The sequence below is a fragment of the Molothrus ater genome, chromosome Z (assembly GCF_012460135.2).
Source record: "Molothrus ater isolate BHLD 08-10-18 breed brown headed cowbird chromosome Z, BPBGC_Mater_1.1, whole genome shotgun sequence".
Taxonomy (NCBI): domain Eukaryota; kingdom Metazoa; phylum Chordata; class Aves; order Passeriformes; family Icteridae; genus Molothrus; species Molothrus ater.
Genome location: NC_050511.2, coordinates 45,005,789 through 45,031,985, shown reverse-complemented (window position 1 = coordinate 45,031,985; position 26,197 = coordinate 45,005,789). Strand labels below are relative to the sequence as shown.

At 39.7% G+C, this 26,197-nt stretch overlaps 1 protein-coding gene across 3 annotated transcripts in view; it reads right to left on the bottom strand.

Annotated features, from left to right (window-relative positions):
* PIGG (phosphatidylinositol glycan anchor biosynthesis class G) overlaps positions 1 to 23,088 on the bottom strand; it is an 84,355-nt gene extending 61,267 nt beyond the window's left edge. Inside the window, exons 1-9 of one of the 3 annotated variants that reach the window (XM_036402987.1) lie at positions 22,899 to 22,987; positions 20,406 to 20,535; positions 19,516 to 19,721; positions 18,314 to 18,523; positions 16,617 to 16,805; positions 14,928 to 15,066; positions 11,135 to 11,347; positions 2,862 to 3,079; positions 205 to 486 (exon numbers count right to left, since the gene is read on the bottom strand). In XM_036402987.1, coding sequence (XP_036258880.1) covers positions 205 to 486; positions 2,862 to 3,079; positions 11,135 to 11,347; positions 14,928 to 15,066; positions 16,617 to 16,805; positions 18,314 to 18,523; positions 19,516 to 19,719 — 1,455 coding nt within the window. In that variant the 5' untranslated portion in view covers positions 19,720 to 19,721; positions 20,406 to 20,535; positions 22,899 to 22,987. Of the gene's footprint in view, positions 1 to 204; positions 487 to 2,130; positions 2,152 to 2,861; positions 3,080 to 11,134; positions 11,348 to 14,927; positions 15,067 to 16,616; positions 16,806 to 18,313; positions 18,524 to 19,515; positions 19,722 to 20,405; positions 20,536 to 22,898 lie in introns of those variants that run through there. The other 2 variants (XM_036402986.2, XM_036402988.1) reach the window with 2 other exon arrangements.
* Positions 23,089 to 26,197: the final 3,109 nt, after the last annotated feature.

Genomic DNA, 26,197 nt, shown 5'->3' with positions numbered 1-26,197 from the left:
ATTAGGTCAGTATCATGCCACAGGAACAACAACACATTTCAATTACAATTTTAAATAATAATACATATTCATATTGCATTACAAATAAGAATTTCTTTAAGCACATGCAGAGAAAACACAATTTTAACTGACAATATTATGAAAGATATAAGATAGTATATGAAAGATAAAACATTTTGAAACACAATTAATGCATGCTCTCACCTTCGGTGGAAGTCTGTAATTCTCTAAGATCTTTCCAACAGCAGATAAAATACCACACATGAGTGCAGAAATCAGCATCATCACTCCAACTGCTGTTAACCAGGACATACTGCAGAAATAGCACAAACTTTCTGCTGATGTGCATACAATGACATGAACAGCACACAGCATCAGACACATTAAGTAAAACAGCAGAGAGAACAATGGAGGGGAGAGGGGCACTTCAAATTCTGCCCGCTTGCTCAAGGCTTTTGGAACACTGAGCAAAAGCAGTATCAGAACCTAGAAAAAAAAGAATTAATACCTTGAAAATTGAGGTTAGCTATAGCACACAGTAAGAATTCACATAAAAAATCATGCTGCTGTCATCCATGTCACTATGCTAATATGTATACTTTGTAAAAACAACGGTGAAGAATTATGTTGGATTTCTTTTCCCTCTGTAAGATATTACCATATAAATGGGAGAACCCAATATTGTCTTTTCACTTATTAAGGGCTTAAACACACAAGTTCCCAAGTTTAATAAATCATCGTTTGCCTCCTCACCTGTGGCAACCAATGTTATGTATGACCTTCATTCCCTGTAAAAGATCTTGAACTCCCAGTATCAAAATAGTTCCTAAGCAAACAAATTTGACCCGTTGTTTGTCACCTGTAAATCCCTGAAGTTAATCCACTCTGTCAAAGGAAATTTATTTCCTGTATGAGAAATACATATGTATGAGATCCTGCTGAGCTAAATAGCTTCCCAAATGAGGGGAAGTTCTCATACCATCACACAAGTGTATGCTGAATTTCTAGTTTATGAATTCTCCCAGTACTTCTTTTATCTCTCCTGATCTTAGTTGAATTTATTGGTTTTACTTTCACTTTGCTCTGACCTGCACACAGATCAAGCAGAATTCCAAGTTTTCTCTTACATAACTGTGGCAGCAGAGATGATCAACACAAAGAAACTTTCTGCAACTCATATACAAACCTTTACCAAAAAGTGGGAAATTTCAGCCACACGCTAAAATGCTTGCAAGCTGCAGAGATGGAGCTAGGACTAGACTGACCTCAATCAGCTGGTGCTAGAGCAAGATTAAAACAAATCAAAACAAAAACAACTATATCAGACCACTGTCACCCCGTAATCTTTCTCTGTCACTTGTGAAGACCTATGCCTAAAATTTTTCCCACACTACAGTGAGACATAGTAAAGTAGACAAAAAAAATCTTTGGAATAGTCTGCTGTTTCTTCATATTCTACTGCATATTTCATTTGGTTATGAAAATATGCAGTTATGGCTTAAGTCTTACATTTCAGCCCATCACTCAAAACCAAAACAGCACTCATGGCAGGAAAATGCTTGAACTGTAGGTATCTACCAAACTAAATTTAGGTCTTTTGAACAAATGCACTGTCATCAGTTCACATCTCAGAGGTATTCTCCTCATCTGAAATACAGGATAAATGGCATTTATAGCATAATGTAGTTTGAAGAGACATCTGAGTTTCTCTACTCTTATTTATTCAGTGAAGGTGGAAAATTGATATCAAGACAAAAACATTTTGGAGAGCAAGGCAGTTTCTTTAGTGTTGCACTGGAGAAAATAAATAACTCCAGCCATTTTGCTGGAGTCTTACAGCTACACTAAGCATACACTTCTCAACAAAAATTTCTGTGGTTAGTAGCTGCATATTTCTTTGATGAAGACTGATTGTGTATAACACCTAAGATTTGTTTTCAAGAAATAGTAAGCATCTACAACTGCAGACCAAAAAAAAAATCTAAAGTAACTGTCACCAACTTGAATGCACAGGTTCTGAAAATAAAGGAACAAAGAAAGATATGCACCTTCAGCTTTGCACTGAACTTTGTCCACCTCCAGATCTTCCATCTGTAGAGCAGGAACAGAACCTACCATCCCATCTACCCAAGGGCACCGTGGAACTCATTCCTGTGAAGTGATCAGCAGAGTGACTAACCCCACTGAGCACTCTACCAGAAAGCCATTTCAGAAGCACTCTATGCAGAGAGCAGTGCATGGGAGACAAGGCACAGAGCCCCGTCAGAACAAAGGAGACCCAGTACTTGAATTTCCCCAAAACATCACTTGGAGAGATCCACTTAAAATTAAAGATATGGTATTTCTTATCCTTGTAACTACAAGAGATATGAGGAGGTAACTCTACAGCAAGTATTTATTTCAGGGCTCTAAATCTATCAGTACAAGGAACAGTTCCTGGAACTGTGAGAATTTTCCATATAAGGTATTGCCTGTTTGCAGCAGCTATACTCAATATTAGATAAAGAGGAACAGCTAGGGATTTACTTGCCAGACTCTTTTTCTTTTTCCTTATGCAGTAAAGTCACTCAAAAATAGGAGGCTAACTAAAATGGGAGTAATTAAAGTTGTAGCACATCTGCATATCTACTGTAACTAGATACACTAAAATGTAAGTAATTCATATCAAAAGCACAGTTGAATCATTTTAAAGGCCAGATTTTACTTTAAAAAGAGTATTAATCATGCAAGCAGAATGTCAGCCAACCCTAAGAACCCATATTCAGTAATTTTAAAGACTAGTAAGTGTATACATTAGCTATCCAACACCAAGATACTTTACTTTTGTGCACTTAACTTTTACACAGAAAAGATTTTCATACCTCCATGATGATCACAGTCCCCACCATCATTGAATACATGTCATATTGTGCCACTTGTTTGCTTAATGAAGAACTCAAAGTCTTGAGGGCCTCTAAGTATTGCTTCAGGACCTTCTTTCCAAGATTTAAGAGTATTTCTGAATTATTCCCCTCTAAATACAATTTGATCCAATTACCATGGGATTTTTCTGCTATCTTAAAATGTTCATATCCGGGATCTGAAGAGAAAAAGAGAAAAGAAGAAAGAGGGTCCATGAGCAAAGATTACTTGGAGATGTGATCATATTTTTTTATTTGCTTGTAAAATGTATAAAAACATATAATTGGTATGGCAGTTGAAAAGTTTTTCATGGGTACAAAATCACACTATCTTTCTGCAGCAATACCAGTTACTTGGAATAAAAGCAATTAATTCTAACCTAATAAACTTCAAGACCTCCAACAATTGACAAACTTATTAAAATAACCATTCATTTTTACAAAATGTTTCCAGGACAAACAATTTAAACGCTTCAGATACTGGAGGGGGAAGAAAGCAATGCTGTCCAACGGAACACATTGTATAAGCTAAATAGGAAATTATCAAATAGCTGATATATAGGGAAAACACCAAATGACACAACACACATGCCACATCAGCTGGTAGTACAGGTTGGATGAGTGGATGGTGAAGGTGGACTGAGAACTAAAAGAAAGGCAGAGCTCAGAGGGTTTTAATCAGCAGTGTAAAGTCTATCTAGCTGGAGGCCTGTTAGTAGCAGCATCCCCTAAGGATCAACACTGGGTCCAAAGAAGTTTAACTTAATCACCAACAACTTGGATGAAGGCACAGAGGCCTCCCGTGAGCAAGTTCCCTAATGACACAAAGCTGAGGGGATGGCCAATACCCCAGAGGGATGTGCAGCCCTTCAGAAGTACCATGCCAAGCTGGAGGGACGGGAAAAGAAACATCTGAAATTCAACAGAGGCAAGAGCAGGGTAATCCTCCTGCACCTGGGGAGGAAAAACCCCAGGCACCAGCACAGGCTGGGGGTGACCTGTTGGGAAGCAGCTCTGTGGAGAAGCACCTGGGGGTCCTGGTGGGCAACAAGCTGTCCATGAGCCAGCAGTGTGTCCTGGGGGCCAAGAAGGCCAATGGGACCCTGGGGTGCATTAGGGAGAGCATTGCCAGGAGGTTGAGGGAGGTGATCCTGTCCCTCTGCTCAGCCCTGGTGAGGCACATCTGGAGTTCTGGGCTCCTCAGGACAAGAGAGACATGGAGCTTCTGGAGCAGGTCCAGTGGAGGGCAGCAAAGATGATGAGGGGACTGAAAGCATCTCTTCTACAAAGAAAGGCTGAGGGAGCTGGGCCTGTTCATCTTCAAGAAGAGATGGATGAGAGGGGTCTTCATCAATGTCTGTAAGTATCTGAAAGGAGGGTGTCAAGAGGAAGGAGCCAGGCTCTTCTCCATAGTGCCCAGCAACAGGCAGGAGTCTGCCTGTTGACAAGAGGCAACAGGAACACAGAAGTTCTACCTAAACATGAGGAAGAACTTTTTTACTCTGTGGGTGGCTGAGCACTGGAACAGGTTGCATGGAAAGGTTGCAGAGCCCTTTTCTCGAGATATGCAAAAGTTGTCTGGACACATTCCTGAGTAATGTGCTGTAGGGGATCCTGCTCGAGCAGGACGGTTGGACTAAATAAACTGCAGTGATCCAGTCCTATTTTACCTAATCTGTGACTCTGCTTTTCAAATACTGATCATTGAATACAGTATGCATTCACAATACAAATTCAGTTGATAACACATGGAAAGCAAGAGCATAATTTTCAGAACCTCATAGCTCACTGGAACTTATCTTATGCATGAATATTCACATTTATCAGCATTTTTTCTGAAAAATATATGTTTAATTTCACTTCACACTAATAGTACTTGCTATTTCCCTGCAATTTAATTTGAGAGGTAATGATAACTTAAGTACAAAAAGTCGATTTGGAAATTTTATGTAACGTGCAGTTCTTCCCTTTTTAGCTTAAAGTACGGTGAAACATTTGCTGTACAGTTTCAGACAAGAAAGGTTAAAACAATGAGTGAAATAACTTTGGTGTCACAAAGACTTAAGCTGCAGTTCTTTTTCACTCCTCGTAGATGAACAGTGTATTCCACTTGGAAAAAAAAAACACTTTATTTTTTTTAAGCCCTTTCAGCAAAAGGGCATTATTAAATCTAGAAATATTTTAAATTTTATTTCAAGTGAGTGAAGCTGAATGAAGTATTTCTATTCTCAATTCATATAGTCATGAAAGAATTACTATTTTCATGTCTCTTACCATACAAGATATTTCATCATTTACTGTGGGCTGAATTTAAGGTGAGAATTTTAAAAGGCAATGTGTTTAAAAGGCAACTCAAAATGTGCAGTTTGTTTTCCTAAGACTTCTAGCAGACTCCAAGGCATGCTGACCCTGCTATGCAGGGGACTTGCAGGAATCTGCCAGAAAGCACAATCCAGCCAGCAGCAAACACCTGTATATCAAGATAGTTGCCAGTGCACACAGACGATTCTATTTCCTTCCTGTAATTCTTTTAACTTCCCTGTAAAGTTTCTCGTTCAGTATATTTGAAATAAGAGTTAAATATTCATACGTTTGAGGACATCCATGAAGGATCATCTAAAATGAGCTTTAATCAAACTGAGATTTGGCATGACACTTTTTCATTATACAGAAGACTGAAATGAGTTCAAGCTATATTTTGAAACATAAATAAATTTTCTCCACATCTTCTGCTCCATTTTCATGCTTCTTGACTAGTCTTCCTCTTCAGCCCCTTCAGCATTTTTATTTCATTCTCATCTATTCCTTTCTATGCTAACTGCCCATCAAAACAATGGTGTCCATGCTATGAAAGATGACTTTTAGCCAAACTCTCATGAATGAATTATTTAAAGATCTTTCAGAGAGGAATAGAAGACCATGGTTGCCAAATTTCATTAGAGAACTTCAGTTATATTGGTTAAGTGGCACATTTATATGCAGAAGGCATAAAATAAGAAGGGTCATGGGCATTAAGTTGTTGGAGACATATTTTGGTAACAGGCGGGTAATACTGGCAAGTCACTCCCATACAGGATACTTATAAAACAAGTCAATATTGAAGCAAAATCCAAAGAAAGCTTGCCCAGCTGCATATTTCACAAAGCACTGGCAATGTTTTACTTGCATAGTATTACATTAGCAATTTCTGCTTCAACCTCACTACCATCTTATCACAACCAGATGGATAAGCTTTGCAAGCATCTGTTTGACAATAATTTCACTGAGTTCCAGTCACAGGCAACAATAATTTAAAAAGAGTTATAAGAAAGAATGAATAACGTAAAAGTGACTTCTCCAGTTTCAACATATACATGTCCCAGTAAAAGTCAAATTATTTTAATCTAATACAAGTTTAGGATCAGTCCCAAATTGAAAAGCTTGCACTCATTTTAATACCACCAGCCAACTTGCTCTCCAGCATGGCTCTTCATTCCACTGTAAAATGTCTTTCAAAGAAGAGGTCCTAATTTATCATTCAACTACATGTTCAGAAGTTCAGAACATAAAGGAAGCATTGCTAGATACCTAGGGCTGCCTATCTTACACTGAGGTATGAACTTGCTCAAAAACCCAAAGTGTGTTTTTAGATAATTCTTCTTTCAGCTTTTTAATTTTTGCTGGCTATTTTTATTCTCCTTTTTCAGACTTTTTCTTTAGCTGCATGTATCCACATCTATCAAAAGAAAATCTTATGCCTCACATTACAATTTATTACCATGTTTCAAAAATATATGTTTTAAATAATAAAGCCCTTAGTCAACCTTCAAGTTTCTCATGTAAAATTCAATTTACTTGATGATATGCTTAAATGTGAGGATTCTTTTGAAGCTCAATAAAGCAAAGCCCAAGTCCCATTGAATGTTGTGCAGCTTTTTTGTTTGAAAATGCATGTTTATGCGAACAAATATGGTGGGGGGGGGGGGGAAGTTACTGACCTGCCTTCATTCTGCTCTTTATTTATTTTAACAGATACATTTAAAACACATTTGAAGATGAAATTATGAAATTTTTGTGTACTGTTACAGTTTGCTCTTAACATTGGAGCAGTTGAATTCAGGGAAATCCATGGCTTCTTTATGAAACAGCTTATTAAAATCATTCTGTCTTCCCATCTGACAGCAATTCAACTCAACTGACAGCTGACTTCATATCACTGTGTTAAGAAGGAAACCAATATTCCACCAAAAATGAATGTACATTTTATGATATAGCTTAAAAAGGGTGAGTCTTTTCCTGACCCAGTCATCATCCTCATGGTCCCAACAGCTGTTGCTCTAATCTCTGTGCTAAGTTACAGCACTGGACAGGACTTCAAGAGTCAAAAATATATTTTTTTAAAGCAGCAAGGCTTATGCTATCCTTGCAAGCAGAGGCATTTTTCTTAGCATTGAAACTGAAATGTTTTGATCCACTAGTTGTTCCTAGAGGAGAATCTGCAGTGGAAAGCTTGAAACTGCAGCAGCAGTTTCAATATGAGTGATGTCCAACTAAACAAATGGGAGTGATGTCCAGCTGAATCCAACTATTTTTTGGGGTTTCTTTTACTCCAAAAAACCTGGCAGAAGACCTTGTCTGTGGAATTCAGAAATTATACAGCTCAAGAGCTGTCAGCACAACTCTGCTGAGTGCTCAGATGTTCCACAAATACAGATTAAAAGGCTCTGAGTAGGGTGAGTTAAAGAAGATTGCTCAGACCTGTGTCCAGTCAGGTCTTGAATGTTTACAGGTATGAAGCCTCCACAACCTCTCTTGCCAACTCATTCCAGTGTTTGACAAATCTTACCTAAAAAGGTTTCCTCCAAATTTTTTGTGAGGACCACCAATTATACCCTGGTCCCATCTTGTTTATTGCCTCCCATCATATTGATAAGACCCCAAATTTTTTGTGAGGACCACCAATTATACCCTGGTCCCATCTTGTTTATTGCCTCCCCTACATTGATAAGACCCCTCCTAAACAGTCCTAGCACCCTCAGCCTTTCCTCATATGACAGACATTCCAATCCCTTCATCACCTTCATGACCATGCACTACACTTACTATGTTACATCCACTAAATGATGGTACCAAGAAGCCCAGCACCAGACCCAAGACTCCTGATGCCCGCTCACCACAGCCGATAGGAGAGGCAGGACTGACCAGCCTGACTGTCCTCCTAATGCTACCTTGGATGCTATTGCGCTTCTTTCCACAAGGGTGCTCTGCTGCCTGATACTCAACTTGGTATCCCCAGTCACCCCGTGGTGGTTCCTCCAGCTGCGTCCAGCCAGCCAAAACCCAATCTGCTATGATACATTGGGATTACTTCTTCCCAGCTGTAGGATTTAGCATTTCCCTTTGCTGAACCTTAAGAGGTTCCTGTCAGCCCATTTCTCCAGGCTATCAAAGTGCTTCTGAGTGGCAGGAGACCCACCTATTGCATCAAGCACTTCTCCCAGATCTCTGTTGGGTCCTTCCTTTGCTGAGATGCCACTTTGTACCACTGGCCAGATCATTGATGAAGATGCTGAATAGTTCTGGCTTGAGTCAAGCCCTGTGGTTGATCACAATAGCTTTCAGGGAGACTTTGTGCCACTGATCACATTCACATGAACCCAGCAGGTGAGCCACTTTTCAGTCCATCTCACTGTCCAGCTATCTAGCCTGAAACGCAACAGTATGGCTGAAGCATCACATGAGCACCATGGATGGTGAAAATAAGACCTCCTCTAGTTGTCTGAAAAGCTACAATCCTTACAACAAATTCCTACGAAGCTACGATTCCTTACAATCCAACTGTCTGCCCTAGACACCCATAAAATATTGCCCATGTTGGTCTGTGCACTAATCCTGACTCAGAAGTTCTCAACTATTTCATCATCCACTCCCAGGAACAGCTACATGCCTGTCACCACTCTCTCACATAAAGATAAATTTTCCCTCCTCACATTCCAAACTTACAATCTTAGAATTGTAGAATTATTCAGGCTGGAAGTTGCTTTTAAGATTATCTCATTCATTGCCAGCACTGTTAATGGAGACATCTTTTGCTACATCACCATTCATTTGGCTTCCAATCAGACATTAAGCCACTGACTTTACAGACATGCAGCCAATTTCTTATTCATTACAGAGTCCATTTGTCTAACCATATCACTCTAACAACAGCAGCACGAATGTTTAGGGAGGCCTTACCAAAGGCCTTACAGAAGTCTAAGTAGATGACACATCTTTTGTCCATCATAGAAGGACACTAAATTAGCCAGGCTCAATTTTCCCATGGCAAAGTAGTGTCAGTAATTTCCAATAACCTTTCTGTCTTCCACATGTTTAAAATGTCTTCCAGGAAGATCTGTTCTGTGATCTTTACAAGTATAGCGGTGAGGCTGACTGGTTCAGCAGTTCCCAGAATCCTTCCTTTTTCCCTTTTTTAAAGAGCAGGCAACCTTCTTGGACATGAATCAGATTACTGAATATACTAACTTCTCCGCAAGCTAAGGGGAATCCGGAGAGATGTCTATGTTTCTGTAGTGGGATAGTGGGAAGCATTTATCTTCACTTAAAGGCCATGCAAAACAAATGGCCATCCATGCAGCTCTTGAGTTACATATGTAAGTCACTGAGTTAGTGGCATTGTCTTTAGTACTTCTAGGCCTGAAGTATCCACATCACTCAAACAACACTAAAGAAACAGAACATACTGCTTCCCTGCCAGTCTTAACTGAACAGACCAAAGCCTTGCACATCTAGGACACTCTAAGAAAAACAAGACCCCCTCTAAGAAGTCCACAGAAACAGGGGAAATTGACATTAAGACTCTGTAAAAAAAGCTTAATTTCCACCATGTTATTGAGACTTTCCATTACTGAAAAGAGAGAAAGTCATTGTGGGTGCTTTGGCTCTCAAACTCTTTCCAGTATGGCAGCACCTCTAATAGGTTTGCAGTCACAAGCAAGCACCATAAAAATTTCTCACATTTTTATCCTCAGCAATTTTGACTTTCATTTCTCAGATGAAAGCTACAAGTTGAAATTAAACTGTTCTCAGACAAAAAATAAAATGAAAATGAAGATATAAACAAGAAGCTGGTAGAAACTCCAGCCTGTTTCATCAGTGTTTGCAGAAATACTGTAAGATAGGAGTTTTTTGATGGCATTTTCAGCAACACAGTCATATCCTGAAACCCCTCAACGGGGCAAGTTCCTCACTTGACACAACTGGGTCAAGTGAAGAAATTTGTGCAGAAGAAAAATGTCAGAAGAGATGGAGCATGGGTCCTGCTATAGGCATGTTGTTGCTACAAGCAGAATTTGTTCTGTTGAGATTCCTGGACAAGGTTTAATTATGATTAGAAGCTGTGATGTTGAAAGATAATTGATTCTTGACCTAGAACAATCATTTTGCTAAAATCTACGTTGGTATTCACTTTAATTATTCCTAGCAATACAACAGCTCTGCATTCTCATCTAGTTATTTTAATAATTCAACAGATTACAAATCAATTGACAAGCTTCAGAGTCACTTTAAGACATCTTCTAATGTCAATGGTAAAATATTCTCCTTCACCCTCTGACTCAATTTTTTTAACGAAATTATCATATTAACTTCATTATTTATACTGCAGTTTGTATCATGCTTCCTAATGAAATACAACATTTTGCTAGGTTTATTTTTTCTACTTGTTTTTTATTCTTTCCTCCAAATAAATACACACACACACACACATTCATGCATTTTTAATAAGCAGTTCTCCAGGTTCTCATTTCAAGTAAATACATAAAAATGAAATAAAAAGATAACTTACCCTAAATTATCTCCCAGCTTTACTTGAAGCATCTTTTTATTTAAACTAGAAAATTCAGTCCATTGTGTTAATTCTCCAAATAGCTCAGAGTCAGTGCCCTATATAGAACACCTCACAAAGAGCAGTTATGAAACCACTGAGATTTAACTACACTGGCATTTTTACTTTAATCTTACTCCATCTTATTTTTGCTCTTTTGAATATTAGTAGTCATTTAAAAAATTGTATTCAGAAGCAGTATAAAGTAGGTTGCAGTAAAGATTGAATTTAGTACAACTGTTCTGAATACTGCTCTCAAAAGAATAGCTAACTTGCAGTGCAATGCCATACTATTGAATTTAAAAATCCAAACTGTTTTATAAACAACCTCCTTTTAGTATATCTGTAACATTTTTTTTAGCTAATTTACCTTTTTCATATGCAGGCATATTCTCTTGCAGCAATCTGCTGAGCTGGAACCCATTCAAGTGCATAAAACGTAGCTGTTCTCTCATTGTCTTGCCTCCAACAACTGGCAATATAAGGTTCCCAACACTGTTTCTTGAAATTGGTAGGCCAAGACCTATTGCCAGTGTGCTAGCTAAATCTGTTTGCTGCACATGCTCAGGTTGGGCTGGAGGAGCTAGAATGAAGAAAAAAAAAAAAAAAAAAAAAAAGAGAGAAAGAAAAAGAGAGAGGAAAAGAAGTATTTCAATAACAAGTCCATTCTATTTCTCCAGAGACAGCTGGTACCTTTTTAGATTCAAAATTGTTTCATTGGTGTTAGATCAGCTATTTTAAGTGGTCTACAGAGAGCTGACTGATCTTTCTCAGCTGCTATCCTCTGCTGCTGTAAATCCAAAATTTATTAAATTCTTTGCCAGCGCCACTCTTCAATGATAATAACTACTGTAAACATAAAATAAATGTTATACAAGTAGAAGTAAGAAAATGGATGGTCCAGGACATCACCTTAATATCAAATTGCAGCCTACATCCTAAGAGAGTTTCATAACTTTTACATTAGAAATAATAGAAAACACTACAGTTGGTCGATTTAATATATGAACATAGAATGAAAACCTAAAATAATGCTGACAGCATTCCAGAAGCATCTTGATATAATGACAACAGCTCAAGATTTAATTAATATCAGGTTGCTAGGAAAACAGAATTAGACATCAGACATGTTGAGGCTCCAAATCCATGGCTACCTGCAGGAAAACCTAGTGATTTTTTAAGGGTTCTGTGTAAGATTCCATTAACTTACTGCAGTTATCAGGATTAGCCTTCAGTCCCACAGAAATCTACAGACATGAATGATTTTATTAACATAAGGAACCTTCTGTTTGTTTTGCCAGCTGCTTCTTTTCATCCTAAACCAGTTAGGTAACGGTGGTTTTCTATATGCTTTTATTTCATCCTCTTTGTAACTTCAAGCATTGAGTTTTGACTTAAATGCAGTATAGAAAGAATTCTATATAGTCTTTATTCCTCTCAAGGCTGCTTTTAAGAGCATTAAAATTTGCCTCATTTCTCATCTAGCTCTGATTAATCCCATACTTGTACAGAATGCCATCTATAATCTGTAAAGCCTCTTTGCATGAGTGCCTGTATGTCAGCAGTTTTCAGATTTTATCTTTAAAGGCAAGTTCTTCACTGGTAAAAAAAAGCCAAACTACCCAAACACATTTAGCCAATCATGGGTGACACATCTCTGTAGAAGGCTATACAAGTAATACTCTGACAGCATACTAAATGTAAAAAGCCCACAGGATTACTATTTTGAGGTCTACCAAATTAACCACCGTACATTTTGTTTACAGTAGGATCATAAGGAGCAGTCACTAGAATCCTGATTACTGTACCAATGAAAAGTAAACTGCTGGATATTTACAAAGGCATTAGAAATCACAAATGCTATTCCAAAAGACGGGTAAATAGATACGTTTCACTGAATTGTAAGAACTGCTCATTCAGGTTAAACCTCACAGAAACTAATTCCAATGAACAGGAGACTGCATTTACAGAATCTATACTCTTGTGGCCTGGCTGTCAACACATGCTAGTGAAATTCATAAAATAAAAATTTAGCCAAGAGTTTTGATCCACTCTTGACTTTGTTTTGTTTACAGACCTGAGAAGAGGTCAAGGACTCCTCAAGCAGTGCTTTCTACTGCAGCTGGATAACAACTTTACAGGAAAATCTACCTCCACCATGCTGCAGGAACTTCCAGCAAGATAAATAAATCAAAGTTTCTGCACAAAGGTTTTCGAAGAAAAGAAATCACATGGAAATGAACAAGTGGCAGAATGAAAGGCAGAAGGGAGTATTATTTTGAGGAAAATATTCACTCCTGGTATAATTGCATTCCACCTATCCACTCAGTCAAGAATTTTGTTTAAGCACAACTCTACAAAGTAGATTAAGATTCCCAGTCCATTTCTTTATTGCCTCTTGCCTTTAACCGTCTGTCTTTTGGTTTTTGTCATTATCTACAAGTAGAAAATCAGCTTTAGAACCATGTGAACTCACATCAGTTATATAAAACTAAGCAGCCTGTACAGTAAACAAACTCGTGGTCCATATTCTATCCTTAAGACTTAGCAATCAATAGTTATGTTATCAGTGCCATCACCTCTCACCCTTTCACAAGGGTCAGATCAATTTAATGTTAAAAAATAATCAAATAATCCTATTTCAAATAGTCTCTAGTCTCCCTCCCAAGGGCTTTCTTCCTCCTTCTGGGGGACTCCGTGTGAGAAATTTTCATTCTTCTATCCTAGCTGTCTGAGAGAGAAGAATAGAGGCCAAGGAAGTATTCTGGCCCTGACACAGTTTCAACCCACTTCAAATAGGATTTTGTATATACATCTATTCATTTACCATTAGCCCAATATTCTGACAATAGAACTCATTAGCGCTCAACATTTGGATGTAAAAGTGCTGTAAAACATTATCATCTCAGAAATACACAATTCTCTCACTGGTTACAAAGCTTCATTCATGATTCTCGGTTTCACCAAGATACAGATGCTAACTTTAGCTGAAACCAGAGTTTTAGACCACACAGAATGGGCTTCCAAAATAACTGTAAAACAAACCAAAGCACTTTTCAAAAAGAATTATAGTATAATATAAATTAAGAGTTGACAGTGTGTTCTTGTCCTGGTTTCAATTGGGACAGAGTTAATTTTCTTCCTAGTATCCGATACAGGGGCTATGTTTTGGATTCAGTATGAGAATAATGTTGATACCACACTGATGTTTTAGCTGCTGGTAAGAAGGGCTTACACTAAATCAAGAACTTTTCCACGTCCTGTGCTCTGCCAGGGAGCATGAGAAGCTGGGAGGGAACACAGTTGAAGCAGCTGACCTGAACTGCTTTAAGGAATACTCCAAATCATAGCACATCGTAGCCAGTATACAAACTGGAGGGAGTTGACTGGATGCTGTGGATTGCTGCTTGAAGATGGGCTGGGCACCAATCAGCAGGTGGTGAGCAATTGCATTGTGCATCACACATTTCTCTTGGGTTTTATTCCTCTCTCTCCCCTCTTTCCCTTACAATAATAACTACTATAATCTACACATAATTATTATTGCTATTCTTTTTACAGCTATATACAGTAGTAGTGTTCCCATCCTATTAGAGTACACTATGCACTGGTACCTACTGGAGCCTTACACCAAGTACCATGCAGCCACCCCCCATCCTGGTGGGGAGGAGAAAGAAAAGGTAAACCTCATGGGTCGAGACTAGAACAGTTTAATAATTGAAACAAAATTAAATATTATACTAATAACAGTAATGAAAAGAAGATGGGGGAAGAATAAAAACCCAAGAGAAAGAAGTGATTCACAACAAAATTTGTCACCCCCTGCTGACTGATGTCCACTCCATCCCCAAGCAGTGACTGGCAGCCCCAGTTTATATACTAGGAATGATGTTCCATGGCATGAAATATCCCTTTGGCCAGTTCAGGTCAGATGTCCTTGCTATGCTCCTTAATGTCTCCTTTTGCACCTGCTCAATGGCAGAGCATGGGAAACAGGAAAGTCCTTGATTCAGAGTAAACACGAAAACACCAGTCTGTTATCAACATTATTCTCATACTGAACCCAGAAAACAGTCCTGTACAAGCCACTAAGTGGAAAATTAACTCTATTCCATCTGAAACTAAGACAGTTCTAAAAACCGTAATGCTTCTTTGATCCTTACCACTTCTCTTCCCAAAAGCAGAACTGATAAACAGTAGTGGTGTGTGCACTTCTCCTTCTGAAGAGCCACCATGACTGCCTGTTTCAGACATTCCATGATCCCCACAAACAACTAACAAATTGGGAAGAGAAGCTTCCTCCTGCAAATCACAGAAAAAAAATCTAAGTTACCATACAAACAGAATTAATTTATATAATTTCACTATCTTCATCATTTTCAAACATGAATATGTCTCAAAATTAACTTCAGTTTTGAAACTTGCTCACCCTGGGGCAGATAATAAGAGATCACTGCAATTAAGTACAACTCAGTAACAGTAATTTTTAAAAGTTAAGGCATATTCATATCTAACATACTTGCCAGTATCTTAGCAAAAAAAAAAAAAAGGCACAAAAAAAGCTTTTTTAAAAATCCCTGAATTTATAGAGTTACAAGAAACTCTCTGGAAGACTAAATAAAGGCTATCACCATGAGAAGAAAATCAGGAGTCCCAGAAGAGCATCATTAACACAGACATAATCCCCCTCTTCATTCCCTCAGCTTCACTAAGTTTTAATATAAATGCCAAATTATTAATATTGTAAATACTAACATAATATCAATTCAATATTAAAAAATAATCCTGTTTCTAATGGTTGATAGTTTCCCAAGGGCTTTAGGGATTGAAATCTGACTGATTTGGGATTTAAATCTAACAGTCAATGAAGACTAATTGATAATGATTGTTGAAGAATGATGTTGAATGAGGTGTATGTTTCTGAACAAAGAGAAACAGAAACTTAAGTGAGGTCTGTCCAAGAATTTTGAGCTAACCAAAGCGGCAGAAAATTAACAGTCATTCAATAACAAAGCACTTTTGTATCATCTCTAGTTATTACCAGTACACATGCTATCCAAAAAATAAAGTGCTTTTATTATGTCTGTATTCTAAAACAAAGATAAAGGCTTGAATATAAATGGCAAAAACAAAGATACTAAAAAACAGAAAACTGTAACATTCCTGGAACTTCCACACACAGGATTTAACCTTTTTTTTCAGGTTATAGTACCCACTTGACTAAAAATATTATTAAAATTTCATGATCAGTTATTCTGAATTGCAGTAGCCAAAAACAAACAATAAAAAAAAAAGAGCTTCAGGCCACCTGGAACTAGAACTTGGTATTTCAGTATCCAGACTGCTTAGGTAAGTGACAACTAGTATTTACAAATCTAAAAATAGATTCAGATGTGCTACATTTACCATAAAAAATGCAGATTAAGACCACCACTTCCATTTGAATTTATCAACTATCTAAGAATTAAGTATGCCTTCATAATTCTGGACATCAGAACCATTAGCTACACATGCCCATTCCTCCTTCTGCAGAATTTCATTACTTGAAAGCACATCAATAACCATTTTAATTCACAAGTGATGAGAGAACTTTGGCAGGCATTCCTCTCCTCTTCCTGCACATCAAGGGGATATTATGTCCCACAGCTGCCCAGAAGAGGCTGTTAGCAGATGTTACTAAGGTCAGCCACCAAATCCTTAAAAATACTACACTGGGAAATAGCCCAGGAAAGCAAAGAACAGAATACACACTTTAGTCTATGAATAAAGAAGCTAACAACAACAACAACCAGCAAGCATTTTAATGTCAGTCCACAACTAACAGACATTGACCCAAGAAGAACCTGTATTACCTTTGAAAGAAGGGAAATATGAATCTTCTTCAGTATGTTATCCATTTCACGAAGCTTTGGTCCCACTAATGGGCTGTTTGGCCCAGTCATATGACCAATATGGTCCAACCCCAGATAATGTAGTATTAGGAGATCCCAGTCTTCTCTCTTTAGCACCCTATCCAAATGCCTGGTAACATTATCATCAACCTCAAAGAAAAGGAAAACAACTCTATGGTAAAAAAAACCTTCCCTCTTTTAAAAAGCACAAAAAAATTAACCATATGCTACCCATGAAAATTCCATAGAAGTTGATGAACTTACATGGGCAATGTTAACAAGAAAAAAAATTTATTAGTTCAATGTCAGGCACTCAAATATATTTGTCTAACAAAATAGATTCTTCACCCCATTTAATCTTTTCTGGTAAGGACACACCAGGTTACATGCAGACAAGGCAATCTGTTTGCCAAGCTTCCATAGAAACTTTTAAAAACTGTCCCAAGAACTTTTCAGTCACTTTCACCCTGCACGATCCAGATTATCACTTCACATGCGATACATCATATCAAAAGTACAACAAAATGTCTCATTTTAATGATGGGAAGCTCAGGGGTACAACAAACCCTAATTTCTCAGCTCCATTTTTGCTAGTGTGCAAACACAAGAAGGTGGAACTTGTTATGAGTAAAAGAACTGACAACACAGTGAGAAAGAAAAACTGAAAAGTTCTATTCAAACTAACCCAACTGTTTTCCTGCTTAGATTGACAATACATTTTTAGTTGCATATATTCTCTTCGGTTATTAAAAATCCCTACAATATTTCCCATGATATTACTTTGATATCTGTGATACTACTTTGTTGAGTCTGTATATAACTACCAAAAGAACTGTAAAAAGCTGTATGTTTAATACACTGCATTAAGATAGCATAAGGACTGCATAAAGAGTTTGAGAGCCACATAACCACAGATCTAGTAGAACATTGCACTTTTTACTCCAGGTAGAAGCTTTTGCAAGTCTCATCAATATAAACAATTAAACACGTCTTCCAATTCACATTAGACCTTTCTAACTTTCTTAAATAATAAAATACTTCAGTCAGTAGCAGCAGGTCAATGGCTTGAGGTTTTAAAAATCATAAAGGTTCAAAAATGAAGTAAATTTGTCAAAGCATTTACTCTTCTAATGTGCCCAGAGTAAAAATTATCAGCATTTGTTTCACTTACTTTCTATGCTCCTTCTTTTACAACATAAAGAAACACTGCTCCCATTGCAATTACAAAAGTGATGCAATACTATAAAAGTATACCTTTAAGACACCAAGCTAATATATTAATGGACCTCTTAAAGATTGCACTAATTAAAAATATCTGATAGCAAACTGAAAATGTGCTTAGCAGAATTTTTAAACAAAGCAACTAGTCTAACTTCCAACCAGAGCAAGTTTTGTGAGAAAATGGCATGCTTAGTTAAATTAAAGAGTGATAAATTGATGATTACGTATCATCCCAACACTTTTTACAGCAGATGCATGAGGGATTCAAATGCTTAGCTTTACAGTACCCACACCAAAATTACATACAAATTCAATTTCTGTTTAATTGCCAGGTGAATATCTCAGAACAAGGATAGCTTTATTCACGTATTCTCAAAAACTGACACTGTCTGACTGTACTCACTTCATTTAACTTAGGATCATACGAAACCTCTCACCTCTGTGAAGTCTGACACAAAAAATGATGTTGTTCCATCATATTCCACGAAGTGCTTTGGGAACAATTTGACCCAAGTATCATCACCATAAAATATGATTCTTTTCCCAGCTGTTTTTGCCTGCCATATCAGATTGTCATCCAAGAGAGCTGGAGAATTGAGGTTTACAACAACATCAATGAAACCAGGTATGCTACCTGTCATCAAAGCCTAATGAAAGAAGAAAAGAGACGCATTAAACAGGAAACTTCCAGTGCTCAGAAGACAGCAGCTATGGGAGGAAGGAATAAGCCAGATGGTAGAAAAATCACATTTTTGAGAAGGAAATATAACAAAGTAAAAGAACACAAGCTGTCTTGCCACATAATCTCATCTGCCACAACACAGTGCTAGTTTATGTACGTGATTACTGCTTTACAGAAAGTAAAAGTATTACTGTCTCAATTAATGGACAGAAAAAAGACTTTCAGTCTTTTCATCAAACAAACAGTTGATGTTTGCTGGTCATTAAACCACCAAAAGACAATTTAGGTGTAAGTAAACTGACTCAACATTAACAACAACAGTACCTTCAAAACAGTAAGTAAGAAACTTCTAGAAGAAGCACTGAAGCCCACCTATAAAGAGTTACCAGACTGTCTCTCCTTCACTCTCCTGCTAGTTAGCCTACCACTGATCACTGCCTCGGCCTCTTCAGTGCACAGAGTTGCTACTCAGATCTACCACTGATAAGCCTGGATGATCTAGTATTTTGATGACACCAACACAATTCATCTTTTATTTACCTGGAACTTGGCAGAATTTCCTTTTTAAGCTCTTCAGAAACATCCCTATGACAAAACAATTTCATACTAAAGTGGATTTTCTCTCAGAAGTTACAAGAACACAGAGAAATACAATAAAAATGTTTCTAGATAGAAGACCTCTGGAAAACTGGACAACTAAGAGACTACTGCCTTCCCATGATTACAAATAAAAACGCTACATCGATCACTTAAGCCTGGACTAGGGCCTTACCTGTCCTTAACCTCTTGCGCACGGGAAATCAGGAGTCTACCACATGCACTACTACCGCACAGAGACATTCAGCCATAGATTGCACCAACACCACACACGTGTCCTTTATGCCAACTCCAAGCATATGAAACACCTCATACTTCAAAAGCTTCTCCAATGAAATGATAGAAAAAAATCCCACTTACTTTAATTCGAGGCATAGTCACAGTGGGTGGCTTGGCTTCAGCAATGAAACTGTAGGAAGTCCCTTTTTCAACAACTTGAGTAGTGTACGGCATGAACTGTTTACCTTTGGGTCCAAACACAAAATCATCTCTCAAAGCATCTATCAGCACAATGACAACTTTTTTGAAAAGTGGTGGAGGAATCTTGGTCCAGTTAGAAACCATTCCTAAGCAACAAAAACAGGGCATATAAAAGTCAAAAAATTTTACCAAAGACGAGACAGAAGTTAAAGGACGACTTCACCACATAAATGAGTGCTTTCGACTTCTTTATTAATTCTACACCCAGAAACAAGAAGCTGCAGACAGCAAACCTGAGAAGTAATCTGAAGAAGAGTTTTCAAGCCATCCAGCACAGGAATAACACAACTCCAATATCACCTTTAGGAAGTAAAATACGATGTGAAAGGAATGTGTGACATGAAATTGAGAAAAGGAAAAGCTTTGTAATGGAGAGCATTCAAAGTAACAGCTGCTACCTTCTCTCTTTTTACTTCAGTAAAGCTGAACTAATTGTATCTGACAGAAAACTTCTGTTAGAAAAAAGACATAGCATTCACCTGTGCTAATACCCAGTTTTGCACATCACAACATAAACAATGCCTCTGTATGAAATGTCACCGTAAGATAACAGGAAGATTACAAAGAAAGAGACAATTTCACTGAAACTTGAATCAAACAGATTTATGCACATTCACTCCCTTCAAGGTAGAAGACTGTATGACAGGCTACTTCAGTGATAGCAGCTGCAGGGCCAAAATCCAATTCCAGAATTCTCTGAACATATAGGTGGGTACAGAAAAATGCTGCTGTGCATCAAGCAGTAGGCAACGCCATGCCTTCAAGCCCACCTCTTTCTCTTGCATGGATTTAATTCTGGCCACAGCAACTCTTCTTTCATCTGCATTGAACTTGGTCCACATGGTGACATTCAGGACTTACAGCAGCATTTTCGCTCCAACCTCTACAGGTCTCATTTCTCTAACAGGAAAAAACACAGAAGGGCAAAATGGAAGCAGAATGTATCCTACCCACAGGCCTCTATCCAGACACCATCGTGTTGAATCAACTTCTCTCTAAATGTGTTATATAAAGTTAGGGGTTTTACATTCCTTCAGAGTAAAGATTTTTTCTGCAAAAGTGGTTGACAGTTTGGACAGGTTGCAGATAATGGTGTGTCTAACACAGCAACATCAAAAACAACCTCAGAAATTTTATTTTGGGGTTACACAGATAAGCATCAACCAACTGACATTTACAGACTAGTTACTGCTAGTGATTTTTCCAGATCAGGAAATGGAGGAGGAGGACACAGCAGGGAGAAGAAGGAAATCTCAACAACAACAAAATGCTGACTGCAAGCAATCCTAATTAAACTGATAATTTACTTTTTTTTTTCAGGACTTGAATTATCAACTTATCAGGCATGCTTTGGCTCTCCATGAAAAACAAGAAGGCATCACCAGATGTTCTGTTAGTTACATCTTTTCCCTATCCACTGCTTAGTGAAAGAAAGCTTGCTGGACACCAAAAATGTTCAGATCACAGACACATACGCCCTACTCCTAAATTCCTCCTACAGTGTGATTTATCAGAAAGCCAAAGTGTTGAGAAGTTCAAATGAATTTGGAGTAATTTACAAGCCATATGAAAATACTTAGTGTAAGATAGCTAAAGCAACACATTGTCCAAGTCTTGCCATGCAGCATGCTTATTTATCTCTGCCAGGGTTACTTAGAAAACAGTTACTCTAAATGAACCTGAACTCTGTGAAGAAAACCACAGGTTCTCTACCAAGAACTTATTACAATAATGTGCTGCAAGCATTCAGTATCAAGCCTTTTTACAGCTATGACAGCATGCACTCAACAGCAGTCAGGACTCACAAAGTGAAACATTCAGGAATTTAAGAAGCACTGGAGAAACATTATTTTCTGAATAGGTCTAAAGTAGGTTGAAAGCCTTCTGCATCGCGGGCAATACCCTGCCTTTGGGCAATATCATCCAGACATCACTCTGCAAGCATACTGTAACCAAGTACTACAGAAAGTAATCATTTTTCTACTGTCACTCCATTTTTGCCTACTACACCTAGACTTGCTCATGACATGCCTAAATTTAAACTGCTTGTAGAGCCCTGTGGCACACACTTCCACTCTTCAACACAAACCAGTCCTTCCAAAACCAAATTGTCTGACATCTCCTTCCCATCTGAACAGTCTCCTTCTACATTAAGTCTTCTGCTAATAATCACATGTGAATGCAATATTTCACTCACAGCAGCCTTTCAAATATCTGTGATACTCTTGGTAAACTCCAGCTAAAAATCAACCTGCCTTTCAGCAGAAACCACACAGTCTGTTACCAGACTAGATTCTTTCAGTGTTCCTGCTAAACCAGCACACCACACTCTAAACCACACAACCTTCTGGTTCTCTCCACTGTGTCTCGCAATTTAAGTGAGCCTGTCCCTACAGGCATAACGTCACACACTTAGAAGACTTAACAGTAAATATCAAGCAGCTAAAGACCCAGTTTGGCTATTACAGTCCTGCTCCAAAAAGTTAACCATAACTTGGTGCTCCAATCAAGAGCTTTGTATGAGCAAAATACTCGATCTAGCTGCCAAGTGAACCTGAGGTTTCACCCCACAAGCTCCAAACTGGTGAAAAACAGTCCCTCAAGTACACAGTCCTCTTCACATTACTTTAATACAATTTGTGACTGAACATATGAGACAACTGCTTTATTAGCACATTCTCTACAGGCTCCTTAAAAAGATTCTTGAAAATTCTGGTTTCACAAATTCAGCTCTGGAACAGAGTAGGACCTGTAAAGACAGCGATTTCACAGAAACAGTGACGGATGGCAATTCCGTACTCATTGCAACCTTCATTACTACAGTTGCTCTCTCACTACTGACGTGTTAAAAGTCTCACTGAGGTGGCATTAGGACACTCACACACCACAGAAACATCAATGAACAATGAATCTCGGGCACAACACAGCCAGCGAATGATCACAGGAAAAGCGTGAGGCGTTTTAGCCGAGGCGGCATCATTTAATGCAAACAAGGTGCCATTGAACAGGCCCGGGTATCACGGCTCCATCAGAGTCAGGGAGAGGGAAATAAAACGACAGGAAAACACACCTTTCAAAAAAGTGACAGCTGACGCTTGAGGCTTTTCGACTGCGAGCGGGTACACCTGCCTGTGATCCATAACTACGTGAAAACCAGTTAAGTTCTAAACTACTCGGGAAACTGGTCTGGAAACACGAGGGCGCTACAGAAAGATGTTCCGCGACACCGCGCGACGGGCGCGCCCGGCAGCTGCTCGCGTTACCTGGGCCGGGCGGGGCCGGCTCGGCGGGAGGGTCCGCGCGGGCCTCTCTGCGGGGCACGGACCTGACGGGCACCGGGAAGAAGCCACGGAGGAATAGCGCGACGCCCAAAGCCTGCACGAGGAGGCAGGAGGAGGCGAACACCCCGGAGCGCAGCCACATCCTGGTTCGGCACCAGCGGCACCGACCTGACCTGACCCGACCCGGCCCGGCCGGCGCTACGCCGGCTCTGGGGGGCGGCACCTGCGGCACGCCCGCCCTGCCCGCCTGGCCCCGCCTCCGGCCCACCGCCCGCCAACCAGCAACCAGCGCGCGCTTCCGCCAAGCCTCGCTATTGGCCAGCGTCCCGGCAGCCCCTCCGCGAGCGCGTAACAGCAACACCGAAGCGGAAGTACGGCCCCTCGTTCCTCCCCCACAACCCGCCTCACGGACCCGCGCCCCGCCTCCGGACCCGCCTCCGGACCAACCTCCGGCTTTCGCAGCCCGCCTCCGAGCCCGCCTCCTGGATCCTCGTTCCACCTCCGCCATTCGCCTCTGGGACTCACGTCCGGTCTCTGCGTTCCTGTGCTTTCGGTCTCTGCATTCCTGCCTCTGCTTGCCCCTTCCGCATCCCGGTCGCGCGTCCCACACCTGCGACCCAACTCCACATCGTACCCCGCGTCCCGATCCCTCATCCCACCCCGCGTCCCGACCCCGCGTTCCCCGGCGGGAGCGGAAAGCAGGTTTGACGAATTGCTGCAGTAAAGAGTGCTTGGCCGGGCAGGAAGGAGTCCTGAACTGTGGCTGCTGCGGGTGTTGGCAAGCAGAATCTTTCGCCGGGCAAACACACACCTCTTAATAAAACTGGATAGTGGTATCTCTTAATCTTTCCGTTGGAATGGAAATGGACTATGGCAGGCAGATCATGTCAGAAGATGAGGAGAAGTAAGTTTTAAACTTAAATTTTCTGAAAAAGGAAACCAAAAACTCTCTGCATTGTGAACAGAGTTTATACTGGTCTTGCTATGTATACTGAAATAGGAGGATAGCCTCAAAATTTCATTCTCCCAAAGAAAACTGCTCCTCATTCCTACCCAGGAAGTTTTTGTATGGCCCACCACTGTGCTTGAAAGATGCGGCACATGTTTCTGCAGTGTACACAAGTCCTTGGCTTTACCTATGAGTGGCACGTTTTCCCTGATCTAACAAGCACAGCACCCTGCCGGCTCCATTTCCACTTACACCTGGACGTGTCCCCTTGTGGTCATTCGGGACAAAGCTGCACTGCCACAGTCTGCTGCTGGCACGGCACCTGTTTGCAGCCACCACCCACAGCTGTGTGCCTGTGCTCCCGTGTGACCCTGCAAGAACCATGACAGCTGATGCCAGGGTGGTTTTCCCACTGGGTCTTTTTCCTCAGCACAACGCATGATCTGTTCTGTGTAAACATAGGCCAAATGCGTTGTACTGTGCTTTGAGAAATGTTTCCCTGCTGCAGTTGGTCAGTTTGTGGTTTTACTGCCAGTTACATTGGCCAGCTGTTAATTCTGGGCTTTGCAACACCTGCCATAAGGCAAAGTTGCTGTGATGTGAGAGGCATGTGTGAGTGGGTTCAGGATAAAAGCTTTGTGTTTGGCCTTTCATAGGGTCTCCAAATACAAAGAAAAAAAAATCAAGGAGCCTGAGTGCTGTGTATTCATGCTCTTTACGTATGAGCATCCCTGAGCAATATGCTACCTTTAGGCTGCCTGAGTGCATTTTCTGGCCACTTTTACCACTTCATGCTTCTACTGAGAATACTGATAGCATTTCCACTTCTTGAGATGATCCAAACCCATTATTTTTAAAAGAAATTGCATTTTTGCAGACACTATTCACTTGTTTTTTTGCAGAAGCACAACTCTGAAGGCCCATGAAAGTCAGTATTCAGTTATTAACTTCGGCTGATTATGAGATGTGCAATCAAATTCAAAAAAAAAAACCCATGCAAGGAATGTTGCTTGAAACAGTAGGACATGGCAAAAGGCAACTTTGGGCCATTGTATACAAACTTTAAAATTACTTTAGGTAGTATGCCTTAAAGTTACGTTATTTTTGCATCCAAGAGAAGCTGTATTGGTTGCTTTTTTATGGGTATTTTTCCTCTCCTTTAAACCTTGAATTAGTGAGACTCTCCAACCAGAAACTAGGAAAGGTTGCCTAACAAATATAAAGTAACCTAATGTAAGAAATGTTTATGCATCACAAAACAGCATCTAAGAAATGTCTGTCTTCATTTTATTTCATGTGTAAAGCTTACTTTCCCTTTCAGTAAGTGGAAATTCCCCAAACTGCATCTTTCTCCTGTCATTCAAACCTTCAAATTCCCACAGAAGATCAGAATTTCTGCGTTCAGGAAAAAGGATTTCTCTACAGACATAAAAAACAGTATCTAGCATGTGATTCACACTCCCTGGGACCTATCACTGGGCATTTACTGAGTACCATCACCATTTGGCAAGTTCTTGCAGCAACATGCTTTCAAGTCCATAACTGTAGCACTTAACTGCAGGGGTCAGATACAGGAAGAATCCTGAGCGTTGTACCACACTTTAAATCTGTCTGTCTGTGAGCCTACAAGCATGTTGCAACATAATGTATTGACAATCACTGCTGCACACTGCTGTGGCCGTTTTGCAAGCTCTGGGGTACAACCCCCTCTGTTGTGCATAACACATTTATGCCCTGAGAGCTGGTGATTTCGTGAGCTTTCAGAGGAAGTGTTTGTGTGCTTCCCAGTTTGTAAGCGCAGTCAGTATTGCGTGCACCAATTCATGTCAATGGGTACTGGCTGACTTAAATACTCTCTGGAAGGTTAAGGTTCATGCCAGAATGTCTGGAAAGGTGCAATATAGTGCACTTCATGTGATTCAGAAGGCTTTTGTTTCATCACAGCCAGCAAACATTTTAGAGCATGGTACAACCCATCCCTGTGGGAGATGAATTTGCATCTTTCTCTATAGGAGAGCATGTTGCTACTGCTGCTGTTGTGAAGAGCCACTCAAGCAAATTTACATCTCTGTGTGTTGAGGAAGAAGGAATTTAGTGCTCTGTGCAGAGCCTTCTCTAGAGGCATTTTCCCAAATCTGCTGAGAAATCAGCAGACTGAAAGCCAACCAAGCCTTGTCTTCAACAGGTAAATATAGGAACCAGTAGGAACACATTTTTGGTGAGAGTAATTGCCACCAGCATTTAAAGCAGCCAGGTGATGCTGTAAGTCGCTCTGGCATCCCTCAGGCTTTTCTCTATGGAGTCAGCTAGTAAAAAATTTGTGTGTCCTGCG